At 29.5% G+C, this 15,976-nt stretch overlaps 6 protein-coding genes across 6 annotated transcripts; 5 read left to right on the top strand and 1 right to left on the bottom strand.

The window, feature by feature from the left end:
* Positions 1–1,145: 1,145 nt before the first annotated feature.
* BN7_4817 (MCT family MFS transporter) lies at positions 1,146–3,053 on the top strand (the record flags this gene model as incomplete). The annotated part of the gene is made up of 1 exon (XM_011274574.1): positions 1,146–3,053. The coding sequence occupies one exon, from the start codon at positions 1,146–1,148 to the stop codon at positions 3,051–3,053; it is 1,908 nt and encodes a 635-aa protein (XP_011272876.1).
* A 1,069-nt stretch (positions 3,054–4,122) lies between these two features.
* BN7_4818 (MCT family MFS transporter) lies at positions 4,123–6,057 on the top strand (the record flags this gene model as incomplete). The annotated part of the gene is made up of 1 exon (XM_011274575.1): positions 4,123–6,057. One exon carries the CDS (start codon positions 4,123–4,125, stop codon positions 6,055–6,057), a length of 1,935 nt encoding a protein of 644 aa, XP_011272877.1.
* Positions 6,058–6,768: 711 nt separating this feature from the next.
* On the top strand, positions 6,769–8,691 carry BN7_4819 (MCT family MFS transporter; the record flags this gene model as incomplete). The annotated part of the gene is made up of 1 exon (XM_011274576.1): positions 6,769–8,691. One exon carries the CDS (start codon positions 6,769–6,771, stop codon positions 8,689–8,691), a length of 1,923 nt encoding a protein of 640 aa, XP_011272878.1.
* Positions 8,692–8,883: 192 nt separating this feature from the next.
* TPS1 (alpha,alpha-trehalose-phosphate synthase (UDP-forming) TPS1) lies at positions 8,884–10,311 on the bottom strand (the record flags this gene model as incomplete). Its single annotated transcript, XM_011274577.1, has 1 exon — positions 8,884–10,311. The coding sequence occupies one exon, from the start codon at positions 10,309–10,311 to the stop codon at positions 8,884–8,886; it is 1,428 nt and encodes a 475-aa protein (XP_011272879.1).
* Positions 10,312–12,314: 2,003 nt separating this feature from the next.
* TFC1 (transcription factor TFIIIC subunit TFC1) lies at positions 12,315–13,871 on the top strand (the record flags this gene model as incomplete). Its single annotated transcript, XM_011274578.1, has 1 exon — positions 12,315–13,871. One exon carries the CDS (start codon positions 12,315–12,317, stop codon positions 13,869–13,871), a length of 1,557 nt encoding a protein of 518 aa, XP_011272880.1.
* A 549-nt stretch (positions 13,872–14,420) lies between these two features.
* Positions 14,421–14,975, top strand: MRPL36 (mitochondrial 54S ribosomal protein bL31m; the record flags this gene model as incomplete). The annotated part of the gene is made up of 1 exon (XM_011274579.1): positions 14,421–14,975. One exon carries the CDS (start codon positions 14,421–14,423, stop codon positions 14,973–14,975), a length of 555 nt encoding a protein of 184 aa, XP_011272881.1.
* Positions 14,976–15,976: the final 1,001 nt, after the last annotated feature.

Raw genomic sequence — 15,976 nt, forward strand, 5'->3', positions numbered from 1 at the left:
CTTATCCAATGGTGCTTGATATAGTATTGGCAATTCTAATACTAGGATTCTGGATAAATGCTAAAACTTTCATATCATTAATATTTTGTGCATTATTAATTGGTTTCAATATTGGTGTTGGGAATACTATGAGTGCTGTATTAATTGCAGATTCATTTACATTAGAGGAATTTATGTCAGGTTGGGCAATAATGAATATGATTTTAGGGTTTTTTTCATTACCAGTTGAAGTTATGGCATTAGCATTAAGGGATAATTCAATTTCAAATCCTTTCTTATATACACAAATCTTTGGTGGGTTATTATTTATTGCAGCTATATTTATTCTATTACCACAAAGAGAATGGAAAGTTAAATTGAGTTATGAACGTCAAAGACAAGAGTTTATTAATGATTTACAAAATCTTGATATTGGTGAAGAATCTATATCTGAACAAAATATTCATATTAAAGAACTGAAGAAAGATCTTGAAAAAAGTATAAACGATTGTGATGAAGTTTTGAAGAAAGATATGAAACATTATTTCATAAGACTTTTCTATCCGATGAAGATTTAACATAAAACAAGTTCAACAGCTTTTATATCAGTATACTAGTATAAATATACATATTTATTTAATTTTTGATCGGTAATCTGTGTAACTCTTAAAGACGAATCGGTGAGTAATAGTAAATCAATATATAACGTAACGATACGTGAATATGAATATGTTTCCTTCTTCTCATGCTAATGAGATGCTTTAATAGATAATAGTTGTTCGCTAAAAGTTTGGAGGTCGGGAGAATTACCTATTTAGGGGTTACGCGCGTTTTCTATATGTTTTTATATACCCGTTTTATTTTCCCAAATTGGGGATATCTTTTTTCACTGTTCACTGTATATTATCTATTATCAATGACTCAAAAAGATCGATCAATTGAAATCTAAGGTATATCCAATGTTCATAAGGTCTATGTGAGCTCATGGCTAGATATATAATAGCGATTGGAAATGAACATAATTACGGTTCATCAAAGATCTAAAGAATAACATAAAGTTTGATAGTAGTAAATATAGTCCAAAGCTATCCCAAAATTTATTCTAATATTTGCATATTACTAATATAATCAAGGGATTAGATCTATCTCAACCATTCGATAGCATAATGATCAAGAATTCAAATGCAAACAACAATGATTCTTTTACTTCATTCTCTTCACACAAAGATAATGAAGGTCTAGATCCAATACTTTTAAGTCAAAGAACAAATGATAAAAAGGAATTTCAATCAATTACTCAACACTCAAGAGGGAAAGATTCTGAAAATATAACAAGAACAAATAGAAAACTTTCATCATCATTCAAAAGACCTACATCGTTATTATCCAAAACATCAAGTCGGAAAAGTACTTATAATGAAATTGAAGAATTAGATCAAGTATTACTAAAAAATTATGATATTGGTGATTCAATTCAATTAGATGGAAATTCCCATAAACCAATCAATTTGAACCATGGGAATGTCCTTGAAGAATTCAACAAAGATGATGATCATGAATACAATGAAGATTTAGAATTAGGTAGACCAACTTCCAAAGTGGAAAGAATCTTCACAAACAAATCAACAGGTGAAATTGATTTACCACCAGATGGAGGATATGGTTGGGTTTGTGTAGCTTGTGTTGTGGCAATTCAAGCATGTACATGGGGTAGTAATGCAGGATTTGGTGTTTTCTTACAATACTATTTAGATAATGATGTTTTCCCCGGTGCAACTCATATGGATTTTGCACTTATAGCTGGTATGATTGTATTTTGTGGACAATTTTTTGCTCCTTTAGCTATGATTTGTATGAGATTATTTGGGTTAAGATTAATTATGTCCATAGCTTGTTGTACACATCTTATCGGTTATATATTGGCTTCATTCGCCACAAAAATATGGCATTTATACGTTTGTCAAGGTTTTATAGTGGGTGTATCTTACTCATTTTTATTTGTACCTGCAAATATTGTTTTACCTAGTTGGTTTTTGAAAAAAAGAGGTACAGCAGCAGGTATTTGCTTTGGTGGTACAGGACTTGGAGGTGTTATATTTTCAGTTGGTGTTAATGCTACTATCAAGAAAACGGGGACCCAAGTATGGGCATTAAGAATGGTTGGTATTGTAACATGTTTTTTGATTACACTTTCAATTATTTTCATTAAACCAAGAATACCATTACAAAAAGAATCATTAACTTTACAAAATGTTCTAAATAATTTCAAGACAATGTTTGATTCAAAAGTTTTAAAACATCAAGCATTATGGTGTGTATCTATATGGTATGCAATTTGTACTACTGGCTATAATATGGTTATCTTCTCATATTCAACTTATGCAACAACAATTGGGCTTTCACCAGGTCAAGCATCTACTTTAACAGCTTTAATTAATGCAGCACAAATCTTTGGTAGACCTTTTTTAGGTTTTGTTGCAGATAGATTTGTTGGTCGTATAACTTATCCTTTGATACTTAATATGGTATTGGCAATTTTAATAATGGGGTTTTGGATAAATGCTAAAACTTTCATATCATTATTGATTTGTGGATTATTAATTGGGTTTAATATTGGTGTTAGTAGTGTTATGAGCTCTGTATTCATTGCAGATTCATTTACATTAGATGAATATATATCAGGATGGGCAATAATGAATTTGATTTTAGCTTTTTTTGCATTACCAGTTGAGGTTATGGCTTTAGGTTTAAGAGATAACTCAATTTCAAATCCTTTCTTGTATACACAAATCTTTGGTGGATTATTATTTATTGCAGCTATATTTGTTTTATTACCACAAAGGGAATGGCAAGTTAAATTAAGTTATGAACGTCAAAAACAACAATTTATCAATGATTTACAGAAACTTGATGATATTGTAATTGGTGATGAAGTCGAATATTTTGTGGAACAAACTGTTCATTTGAAAGAATTGAAAAAAGATTTAAAAAAGAGTATAGATGATTGTGATGAAATTTTGAGAAAAGATATTAAGCATTATTTTAAAAGACTTCTCTATCCAATGAAGATTTGAAAGAAGCTTCATTCATAATATATATTATAATATAAGCTGCATATTTATTTTCAGATGGATGCGCTCAACATCTATTATATTAGAATACTGTATAAGGGCGATATTTGATATCCATTAAGAGGAAACATCAATATATGAGCTGATATCGATCATATTCTCTATAGACCATGAGATAAGTGAATCCCCTTATATATAATAGTAACAACGTGGCTATAGCTTCATTGTCAATTCCTTATAATGAGTTGAAGAGATGGGTTTTCTCAAATTTGGTTAGATAAAGCATACTATAACACATAACCACCAACAACATTCAGTTAGCGGTATGGCCCTGGTGGGACTACTATGTGATCAACTTCCATTCCTTAACGATGAGAAAGATTTAAGTATCTATTGAACAAGAGGATCTGTCAAGCAAGCCGTCAAACGTACCAAACGGCGCTAACACCAAGTACCTTAGCGTGTGGGTGTCCGATGCGAAGGTTATATAATTAGTTTGACATTTCACCGGCCATAAATTCCTAAAACTGATTGAATATAACCAAAACAGCCTATAGCCTATAGCCGGCCCTATGAGTTATAACACTAACTATGACTCAGTTCATCATCTTATCATCTTCCTTAAATATCCCTTCTGCGCGCGGGTTTTGATTTTGTATTAGATGGTTTAACATTCATCTGAATTTTTGACTAGGACTCCTAGTGAAGTTAAGATTGATTAAGATTGATTGGAAAAAAGTGAGTCATAACGTCATAACCAAGATTCTCATGCCCAATATAGGATTATCACCGGTGTTCACTGTTTATACTTGAGTAATTAAACCACGAGCACTTGTCATCTTGTCATGACAGAAATGGGCTTTAATTTTTTTTTTTTGACTTGCATATACTAGTCGACGTTGCGACGTTGCATATGAATTTACCAAAACAGGGCTCTTGCAAATGCAAATTGCAATATATTTAATCTTGTATAAAATCTAAACTGTATATCCAAAGTAATTATACTATTATGATCAATATTTAATCAAATCTACAGTACTTAGATTGTATGCTTCATTAGCTAAAGATCAACATGGTCAATAATCTAAATTCAAATTCAAACAATAATGAATCTTCCTCTTCATTCTCTTCATATGAAGATGAACAAAGTCTTAATCCAATACTGTTAAACCAAAAAACAAATGATAAAGATGAATTCCAACCAAATCAACACTTAAAAGGGAAAGATTCTGAAAGTATAACCTCAAGAACAACTAGAAATCGTTCATCTTCATTCAAAAGACCTACATCTTTAATATCCAAATCATCAAGTCGGAAAAGTATTCACAATGAAAGCATTGAAGAATTGGATAAAGTATTAACAAAAAATTTTGAACTTGGTGATTCAGTTCAATTAGATGAAACTTTTCAACCCCCAATTAATTCAAACCATTCAAATATTTTTAAAGAATACAATCAAGATGATGATGATGATAATAAATATAATAAAGATTTAGAATTAGGTAGACCAACTTCCAAAATTGAAAAAATTTTCACAAATAAGTCAACAGGAGAAATTGATTTACCACCAGATGGAGGATATGGCTGGGTTTGTGTAGCTTGTGTTGTATCAATCCAAGCATGTACATGGGGTAGTAATGCAGGATTTGGTGTTTTCTTACAATACTATTTAGATAATGATGTTTTCCCTGGTGCAACTCATATGGATTTTGCAATCATAGCTGGTATTATACTATTTTGTGCACAATTTTTGGCACCATTAGCAATGATTTGTATGAAATTGTTTGGTTTAAGAGTAATAATGTCCGTTGCATGCTGTGTACATCTTATTGGTTATATCTTAGCATCATTTGCTACAAAAATATGGCATTTATATGTTTGTCAAGGTTTTATCGTGGGGTCATCATATTCATTTTTATTTGTACCTGCTAATATTGTTTTACCAAGTTGGTTTTTGAAAAAAAGAGGTACAGCTGCAGGTATTTGCTTTGGTGGTACTGGACTTGGTGGTGTTATATTTTCAGTTGGTGTTAATGCTACAATTAAGAAAACTGAAACTCAAGTATGGGCATTAAGAATGGTTGGTATTGTAACATGTTTTTTAACAACACTTTCCATTATTTTCATTAAACCTAGAATTCCATTACCAAAAGAATCATTAACTATAGAAAATGTTAAAAAAAAATTCAAAAAAATGTTTGATCCAAAAATTTTGAAACATCAAGCATTATGGAGTGTTTCAATATGGTTTGCATTATGTCTTATGGGTTATAATATGGTTATTTTTTCATATTCAACTTATGCAACAACAATGGGTCTTTCACCAGATCAAGCTTCAACTTTAACAGCTTTAATCAATGCAGCACAAATCTTTGGTAGACCTTTTTTAGGATTTATTGCAGATAGATATGTTGGTCGTGTAACTTATCCAATGGTACTTGATATAGTATTGGCAATTTTAATAATGGGATTTTGGATAAATGCCAAAACGTATATATCATTATTATTTTGTGCATTATTACTTGGTTTCAATATTGGGGTTAGTAGTGTTATGAGTGCTGTATTAATTGCAGATTCTTTTACATTAGAAGAATATATATCAGGTTGGGCAATAATGAATATGATTTTAGCTTTTTTTTCATTACCTGTTGAAGTTATGGCTTTAGGATTAAGAGATAATTCAATTTCAAATCCTTTCTTGTATACACAAATCTTTGGTGGGTTATTATTTATTGCAGCTATATTTGTCTTGTTACCACAAAGAGAATGGCAAGTTAAATTAAGCTATGAACGTCAAAGGAAGCAATTTATAAAAGATTTAGAAAACATTGATGTTGATCATAATATTGTTGAAAACTATAATGCGGGTGCTGTATTTGAGCGTCGTGATGATAATATTAAAGAATTGAAAAAAGATCTTGAAAACAGTATAAATGATTGTGATGAAATTTTGAAGAAAGATATAAAACATTATTTTAAAAGACTTTTTTATCCAATGAAGATTTAAGGAACAATATTCTTCATTTCAACAGCTTTTCATATGTATATATAGCCCATGGATATACTAGTATAATTGATTATATACATACCTAGACCTGGTATGGTGATATGTGCTATTATCGTCTCATGAACTGCATTTTGAATCTGGTCCCATGCCAAACGGTAAACCATCAAGAGGTGATCAACTCATTATCATTATATGATGATCACCTCAAATCAACACGCAATATTGAACAACATTTTGTGCTTCACAAATTGTGTTTCATGGTTGACAAATGAACAGGTTCAATTTTAAGCATAAAAGTAGTAGATCGTGAGTAGTATTGATCTCTTTTCATTTTGTGTCAAGCTGAAAAATCAACGCTGGTGCAGAATCCGTTGATTTCCGTTGACTTCCGTTAATTTGACGTTTATCTTACCTTGTTGAGAAAAAATTATGGCTTCGATCCACTCTTTTTTTTGGCAGCTACGCTTAAACTGCAGTCAAGTATGTTCAACTTTAAGACAGATTGTATGTGGGTTCTTGACTAGAGACAAAGTAGATAAAGAATACAGTTATAATCCATAGAACAATATTAGCACTTCCTACTCACCATCTCAGATCACTTACCTGTGGAACCAAGGTGAAATATTTTTATATTCCAATATTTATCCACATATATCCAGTAATATATAATAGACCAGATCTATTTAAAATATTCAATGGCTCAAAGTTATCATGAAGGACAATTCAAATTCAAACGACCATGATTCTCTCACTTCATTCTCTTCGTATGAAGATAAACAAGGCCTTAATCCAATACCTTTAGATCCAAAAACGTCAAATGATCAAAATGAACTTCAATCATCTCAAACCCACAAGGAAAAAGATTCTGAAATTATAATATCAACAGATGAATTGAGGAGGAACCGATCTATATCATTATTAAGAACAACAAGTGGGAAGAATTATTATAATGTCGAAGCTAAAGAATTAGACAAAGTATTAACAAGAAATTTTGAACTTGGTGATGCGATACAATTTGAGGAAAATTATCATGAACCAATTAACCAAACCCACGCAAATATCCTTAAAGATTATAATCAAAATAATGATGAAGATCATGATTCCAATTATTCAAATCAAGATCTAGAAATTGGTAAACCAATTTCCAAAATCGAAAAAGTCTTCACAAATAAATCAACAGGTGAAATTGACTTACCTCCAGATGGAGGATATGGATGGGTTTGTGTAGCTTGTGTTGTGACAATTCAAGTATGTACATGGGGTAGTAATTCAGGATTTGGAGTTTTTTTACAATATTATTTAGATAATGAGGTGTTTCCTGGTACTACACAGATGGATTTTGCAATTATAGCTGGTCTTATTGTATTTTGTGCACAATTTTTTGCACCTTTAACAATGATTTGTATGAAATTATTTGGGTTAAAACTAATTATGTCCATCGCGTGTTGTACACACCTGATAGGTTATATATTAGCATCATTTGCTACAAAGATTTGGCACTTATATGTTTGTCAAGGTATTATCGTTGGTGCATCATATTCTTTTTTGTTTATACCTGCTACTATTGTTGTACCTGGTTGGTTTTTGAAAAAAAGAGGTTTAGCATCAGGTTTTTGCTTTGGTGGTACTGGACTTGGTGGTGTTATATTTTCAGTTGGTGTTAATGCAACCATCAAGAAAACTGGGGATCAGGTATGGGCATTAAGAATGGTTGGTATTGTAACATGTTTTTTAACCACACTTTCCATTATTTTCATTAAACCAAGAACGCCATTACAAAAAGACCCAATAACTCTTGAAAACTTGATGAAAAACTTCAAAATTGTATTTAATCCAAAAGTTTTGAAACATAAATCATTGTGGTGTATTTCTTTATGGTCTGCATTTTGTCTTATTGGTTATAGTATGATTATTTTTTCATATTCAACCTATGCAACAACAATGGGTCTTTCATCAAATCAAGCATCCACTTTAACAGCTTTAATCAATACAGCACAAGTTTTTGGGAGACCATTCATGGGATTTATTGCAGATAAATACATTGGACGAGTTACTTATCCAATGGTTATTGATCTAGTATTGGCAGTATTAATAATGGGATTTTGGATAAATGCCAAAACTTTTATTTCATTATTATTTTGTGCGTTATTAATTGGTTTCAATATTGGTGTTGGGAACGTTATGAGTGCTGTTTTAATTGCAGATGCATTTTCTTTAGATGAATTTATATCAAGTTGGGCAATAATTAATATGATTTCAAGTTTTTTTTCATTACCTGTTGAAGTTATAGCTTTAGGTTTAAGGGATTATTCAATTTCAAATCCTTTCTTGTATACACAAATCTTTGGTGGGTTATTATTTATTGCAGCTATATTTATTTTATTACCTCAAAGAGAAGTACAAGTTAAATTAAGTTATGAACGTCAAAGAAAACAATTTATAAAAGATTTAAAAAACATTGATGTTGATGACAATAGTGTTGAAAAATATAATGCAGGTACTGTATTTCAACATGATGATAATATTAAAGAATTGAAAAAAGATCTTGAAAAGAGTATAAACGATTGTGATGAAATTCTGAAAAGAGATACAAAACATTATTTTAAAAGACTTTTCTATCCAATGAAGATTTGAAACTACTATTAATATACATATTTATTTATTTTTAGACCGATTTTCAACATCTATTATAAAATAGTAAGTACATAATATCATAAACAAATACACATCCAACATTTTGCATATTTAAACACAGCTCTATATTCTTAAAAAAACTCTTTTATTGTATCAAACTGTTCTCCATATATAAAGTAATTAGTATAATAATTAATTTTGATTATCAATTTTATACAGTTCTTTAACAAAATTTTCACCCCAAAAAGCACTAGTATATTTAGAAATATAATTGAACAGTTTTGAATGATTTGAAGATCTTTTTTCTTGAGGAATTGTTAAACTTTCATGAATAGCTTGAGATAATTCATCAGTATTCCAAGGATTAATAACTAAAGCACCATTTAAAGATTGAGCAGCCCCAGTAAATTCTGATAAAATTAATGAACCTTTTAATTCTTCTTGACATGCAATATATTCATAACTAACTAAATTCATACCATCTCTTGTTGAACTAACTAAACAAACATCACTAACACTATATAATGATATAAGTTCTTCAAATGGGATTGATTTATGCATGAAATGAATTGGTACAAATTCCACAGTACCAAAAGTACCATTAATTCTACCAACTAATTCATTAACAGTTGCTCTTAAAGATTGATACTCTTCAACATCACCTCTTGAAGGAACAGCTAATTGAACCAAGACAACTTTACCAATCCATTCTGGATGTTCATTTAAGAAAACTTCAAAAGCATGTAATTTTTGTGGAACACCTTTAATATAATCTAATCTATCAACACCAACAATGATTTTGGTATCTTTAAATTTTTGTTTTAATGCAGTGACTCTTTCTACAACACTTGGTTTTTTCAAACCTTCAGTAAAATTATCAACATCAATACCAATTGGGAAGGCACCAACGTTAACATAACGACCTTTATATTCAACCCCATTTGGAGATGTATTAACACCTAATATTCTTTCCACAGATGATAAGAAATGTCTTGCATAATCATAAGTATGGAAACCTAATAAATCACAACTCAAGACACCTTTTAGAATTTCTTGTCTTACAGGTAAAATTCTATAAATTTCTGAAGATGGGAAAGGAGTATGTAAAAACCAACCTAATTTAACATTTTTGATACCTCTTTCCTGAATCATATCTCTTAATAATTCAGGTAATAACATTAAATGATAATCATGAACCCAAACAACATCATTATCTTTAACATGTTTTATAATTTCATTTGCAAAAGCTTGATTAGCTTCATTATAAGCAATCCAAGCATTTTCATCAAAATTTATTTCACCAGGATGATAATGGAATAAAGGCCATAAAATTGAGTTTGAAAATCCATTATAATGTAATTCAGCAATTTCATCACTTAAGAAAACAGGTGAAGCATTAAATTTTTCATCAAGATCTTTTGTAACTTTTGCTTGATCTTTTTCAGGAACTTCCCAACCAGGCCAACCAAACCATTGGAAAGTACTTGTTTTCTTTAAACCTTGTAAAGCGGTAACTAACCCACCAGAAGACATATTGTATTGATATTGGCCATCTTGAGTTTTTTTCAAAGTGACAGGTATTCTATTTGATACGACCAAGACGTTACCAGATGATGACATGATGTATTAGATCTCTTTATTGTAATTGATATAACTTTTTTCCAAAGATGACAATGGGTTATTGAGTGAATAGTAAAGTTGAAAGATTGAAATTGAGATTGATTTAATTGATATTTAATTGTTGTTGAGATTTATTGTTTTATAATTGCGCTGCGCTGTTATTGCTTATTTACATTTTATTGTTCTTGCTTTCGCAATTAAAAACACACAGAAACCATTTTTTTGCTTTTATAAGATGACATTTTTGGCAGATTTTTTGGCTGGGCCCGTGGGCGGCCAGGCACTCCAGAAAGAGATTTACGGGGAGGAACATTTAGGTGGAAGGTGGAAGAACTAGGTAGAACGTAGGGAGAACGTAGGTAGACGACTACGTAGACAACGACATATTAGTAGTCTAAGTAAATGAAGCTGCTTAAAAGAATTTTGATTGGAATTGATTTGAATTAGAATTTTCTGGAATTGTTTTGTTATGTTAATTTCATGGGCGGTTAATTTTCATAGAGATTTCTAGAAGCGTGGAAATCAATTGAACCCTGGAAAAATAGGAATTATCATAGATCCTAGACACTCATATCACAAAGTACATCAGTTGAGTGCTGGATCAGCAACTTGCCTTGTTGTTACTTGTACCCATATGAATTCCAATTCTTAGTCAGATGTTTCACTAAGAATTCAGGAAACTCAAATTGTGGAGAAGATAATATAGGATACACGTCGATGTTCTAATATATATATATTGGTAAAAGATCTCTTGTACGTTCAGGTTCATCGGTATCAATATGATCAGATCAACCACCTTATGAATCTTTCTATATATTTGTCAGTTAATTTCATAAGCTATAATTCGTTGTGATGCATCGATGCACCAGTAGTAACTTTATCACAATATAATGAATCACCTCTTAAACTGAAGTTCTATAGACAATGGACTCTTGGAAATTAATGAATTTTCTAATTCATTTTCAAGTCTGACATTGGTACTAGGAAAATTCTATGACCTTGTAATTGGTTGATGATGGTTGTTCTAAAACTTTACGTTGATTTCATCAAAAAGTTTATATGCCAATTGAATTCAGCTATAAGACCTGAACCTTTATATTTGTTTTTGAGTATTAAAATCAATCATCATTATTCGTTTAAGGAATATATCATATGACTATGAATCTCGATTGAATTTAATTTTAGTTTATAAATATTGGCGTTAATTTAATTTGATATTGGTGAACTGTTGTTAACTATGGCCCGATTACAATGGCAGACACAATTTTGAATTCCGACCTCCGGTAAAATTGACTTTAAATAATACCAGTACCACAATTTACGCTGGGTCCGCTTACTGTCACGACTCGCCAGTTATTTTACAGCTGACCGTTGCACAAACGCTATGTTATGTACTTCAAAACTTTAAAGCTCCAAAGTTTTACGCTTCTTTAGTAACTTTGTAACTTGATCAATTAATATCGGAAATGTGTTTTTGTGTCGGTTAAAATAAATTTATTTTTGCCCTCGGAACTAGTGGTTGGTTACACAAAACTAGTATATACATGTATAATGGTATCTACTATATTCTACTTTCAAGCTCTGGTTTAATTTAATTGGAGACTAGTCTCTATTTGAGAATATTAATTATACTGTAAAACTCAAATATTGATATAGTCTTATAGTTAATTGTATCTACCCTCGGAAGTGATTTAGGTGATCTAATGTTCATAAATTTATATAAGGCGAGTTGACAAGTGAAGTAATTACTATATAATTATTAAGTAGTACGTGACAATGTATTTAATATGTGTTTCTCTTCTAATTACATATGACATGATTTAGTTTCCATACCTTCTCGTCATTTGTATGTAATAAGCGTTTGTGATTGTTCTGAAAGTTGGTGTTTGGATGTATTATAAGTTGTACGTTTGTTTATACTTTTAAGAATATAAACGCGTATAGGATACACTGATACTAGGTACTATATATATCATTCACTCAATTATCCCCAATTACCAAAAATGAGCAATTCTACAAACAAACAATTGGCAAAAGAACATTCATTAGATATACCTCATATATCATGTATTGAATTTCCTTTAAAAGTTAAAAATGTTGATAAAGCATTTAATATGGTTGGTGGTAAAGAAAAAATTATACAATCATGTCTTGATAATCAAATCCCTTTAGAACTTAGATTAACTAAAAATTTATATGAACATCCTATAAATGCTAAAACTAATGCCAATGAACATCTTTTAATTAAAATTTCAATTCCTAAAAGGGAATATAAAGAAAATAATTTTAATATTCAAAAAACTTTACAAAATTTACATTCAAATGGTAAAAAAAATGTTCATATAACACCAATTGCAATTATAAATAAAACTTTTAGATTTAGAGAAATGTCTGATTTCCAATATCAAGTTAAAAATTCAAAATTTGTTAAACAAGTTAATGAATCAATTCATGATTTAAATTTTGAAAAAATTAAAAATTTAAAATTTGAACAAGATACTAAACCATGGGATTTTGATAATAAACAACAAAAATTATTTGATTTACCTCCACCTCCAAGATTCAGTTCCATACCATTACCATTCAATTATAATTATAAAAAAAATGCCTTGACTGTGGTTAAAGAAGGTAAATTAGTTACTAGAAATAAAAGTATAAAATTACATTCAATAATTATAAAATATTCAGATCCAACTCCACAAGAATCCTCAAAAGAATTACAATCTCAATTAGAAACATTCCAATCTCAGAGAGAGAATCCATTTTATAAAGATATTTTATTAACATTAGATATAATTATTAAATTATTTGAAGAAAAACCAATATGGTTAAGAAAACATCTTGAATCTATATTACCAATTCATTTAAAACCATTATTAAAATTCGCCCTTCCACAAATTTCATATACTTTTACTAAAGGTCCTTGGAGACAATCATATATAAAATTTGGTATTGATCCAAGAATTTTACCAAATTTAAGAAATTATCAAACTGAAGTATTTAGAATTCCAAATTTTAGAACAAACATACCTAAAGGGTTCATGACTGATATACCAAATTCTACACCAAGTGTTTTTAAATTTGATGGACAACAATTACCAATGTCTTTAACTTTCCAACTTGAAAATTTAATTGATACTGATGTTGTTATATTATTATCTAAAGCTATTATAAATAAAGAATGTGACTTTTATGATGGTTGGTTTGATAAATTAACAATGTTTAAACTAAGAAGATTAATGAGATATAAATTAAAAATGGTTGTGGATGGATTAACTATGAATTCTGATAAATTACATCATATTTTACATAATTTACAATTACAAGAAGGTAAAGATAATGAAGATGATGAAGAAGATGATGAAGATGAAGGAAATGATCAAAATGATGATGATAATGATGAAGATAATGATGATGATGAATTTGAAGATTATGAACTTGATTTAAAAAATGCAAATTATGATGAAATTTTAAAATATATTGGTCGTTTTAATGGTAAAGGTGCTGAAAAATTGAAAGAATTAAGTAATGTTCTGAAACAAGATGATATTGATATATAAGAACACGTCATTTAAACTTATTATTATATAAATTTAATCTCCATTATTTAGTTGTAGTCTTTAATTATTACTTCCTTTATATATGAACTTATATTGGTGTTTCCCATACCGATATTTTTCGCGAAATTTTAACTACACTGAAAAGAGGTTCTGCTGATTTAGTTCAGTCGTTCCTACCCCAATTTTTCACTAGGTGCTGTATTAGGTGCTGTATTTACAATATTTCTTATATAAGAAAGTGGGGGTTCGACCCCCGACAATTTAAAAATTTAAAAGAGATTAAAGGTTATAAAAGAGGGTAACGTTAAAAATTTTAGATGCTGCGCTGCTGAGGTAGGTGGTTGTTCGTTAACCAATAGCTGAATTTGATCATATAACTCTTATAGATGAATTACATAATTATGTATACAATAAACAACATATTGAAAAAAAAAAAAAAAAAGTTGAACGAATGAAAACCAAAATTTCTAGTACGTAAATGAAAAACTAATATTATTAACTTATAAGTTATACAAGGTATCCTTTGATCTTATTTATATTCCAAATATAATGTTCAGACCTACAATCAAAAGTATACCTAACCTTAGTATACTGGGGAGAAGATTAGCATCTGGTAGAGCACCAGGTCAAGCTACATCAGATTCAACATTAAAAAGAAGACCATTAAAAAAAATTAAATTAGGTAAAGCAAGACCTGCAATTTATTATCAATTTAATTGTAAAACTGAATTAAGTGATGGTAGTGTTATTATAAGAAGATCCCAATATCCAAAAGATGAATTAAGATTGATTCAAGATCAAAGAAATCATCCTTTATGGAATCCAAATAGAGTAGATTTAGAAGTTATTGATCCAAATGCAGGTGGTAGAATAGCTAGATTTAAACAAAAATTCTCACAATTTGATATTGAAGAAAATATTAAACAAGATTTACAACAAGAAGGTCAAGAAGAATCTAATGAAGAAGCATTAAAATCTGAAAAAGAAGAAGAAGATCTTGATAATTTAATGATGGATGAATATTTAGAATTATTAGGTCAAAATGTTCAAGAAGTTCAAAAAGGTGGTAAAGTTCAAACTAAGGCTAGTAGAAGAAGAAAATAGATTTAAAGTTATAACATGTAAAAAGAGTTTATGATCTTATAAAAAAAAAATTAATTTGTATATATTTAAAATGAAATCCTTTTAATGAAATAGACTTTAATATGTAGTGATTTGTGTGCTTTTGAGAAGAGCTCTGTGAGATTAAATTAAGCGATCATACATCTAAACAATCTCATTTTCGAATAAAATCTCTTTAAATACTTGAAAGTTGATGAATTTTTTGAAAAGTTTATGTTATTTCTGCCCTTACCGAAACTGTTTTTTTAAGGTAGGTAATTTTTGATTAAAGATCATATATAACTTAAAAGATATCAACCTATAAAGTTCGAAAGATTCATCTATTTTCTTGAATTAATATAAATCATAATGGGGAGTGTATTCTTACCTCATTTGCATACAGGATGGTAAGTGTTTTCAAAGAATTTGATTAAATATTGATCAAAAAAAGAATGAAAAACTAACAATGGATTTCAGGCATGTTGATCAAGCTATAGTTTCAGGTAAGTGTGTGAGCTAACAACGATTAACTGGGGTTTTACTAACATGATGTTATTATTATAGAAGATGAAAGAATAGTGGTGATACGATTTGGTAGAGATTGGGTAAGTTACTGTTTGTTTGATCTATTATATTGTTCCAGAAAAACTAACAAAGTTTGAATAGGATAAAGATTGTATGAAGATGGATGAAATACTTTATGGAGTTGCTGAAAAGGTTGCCAATTTTGCAGCTATTTATATTTGTGATATTGATGAAGTACCAGATTTCAATGAGGTATGTAATGTATTAATTTTTGTTAAATAGGATAAAGTACTAACTATTTTTCAGATGTATGAATTATATGATCCCATGACGTTAATGTTTTTCTATAGGAATAAGCATATGATGTGTGATTTTGGAACAGGTGATAATAATAAAATGAATTTTGTTATAAATGATAAACAAGAAATGATTGATATTATGGAAACTATTTATAGAGGTGCTAGAAAAGGTAGAGGTTT

Source organism: Wickerhamomyces ciferrii, contig 00186 (genome assembly GCF_000313485.1).
Source record: "Wickerhamomyces ciferrii WGS project CAIF00000000 data, strain NRRL Y-1031 F-60-10, contig 00186, whole genome shotgun sequence".
In the NCBI taxonomy this organism is placed as follows: domain Eukaryota; kingdom Fungi; phylum Ascomycota; class Saccharomycetes; order Phaffomycetales; family Wickerhamomycetaceae; genus Hansenula; species Hansenula ciferrii.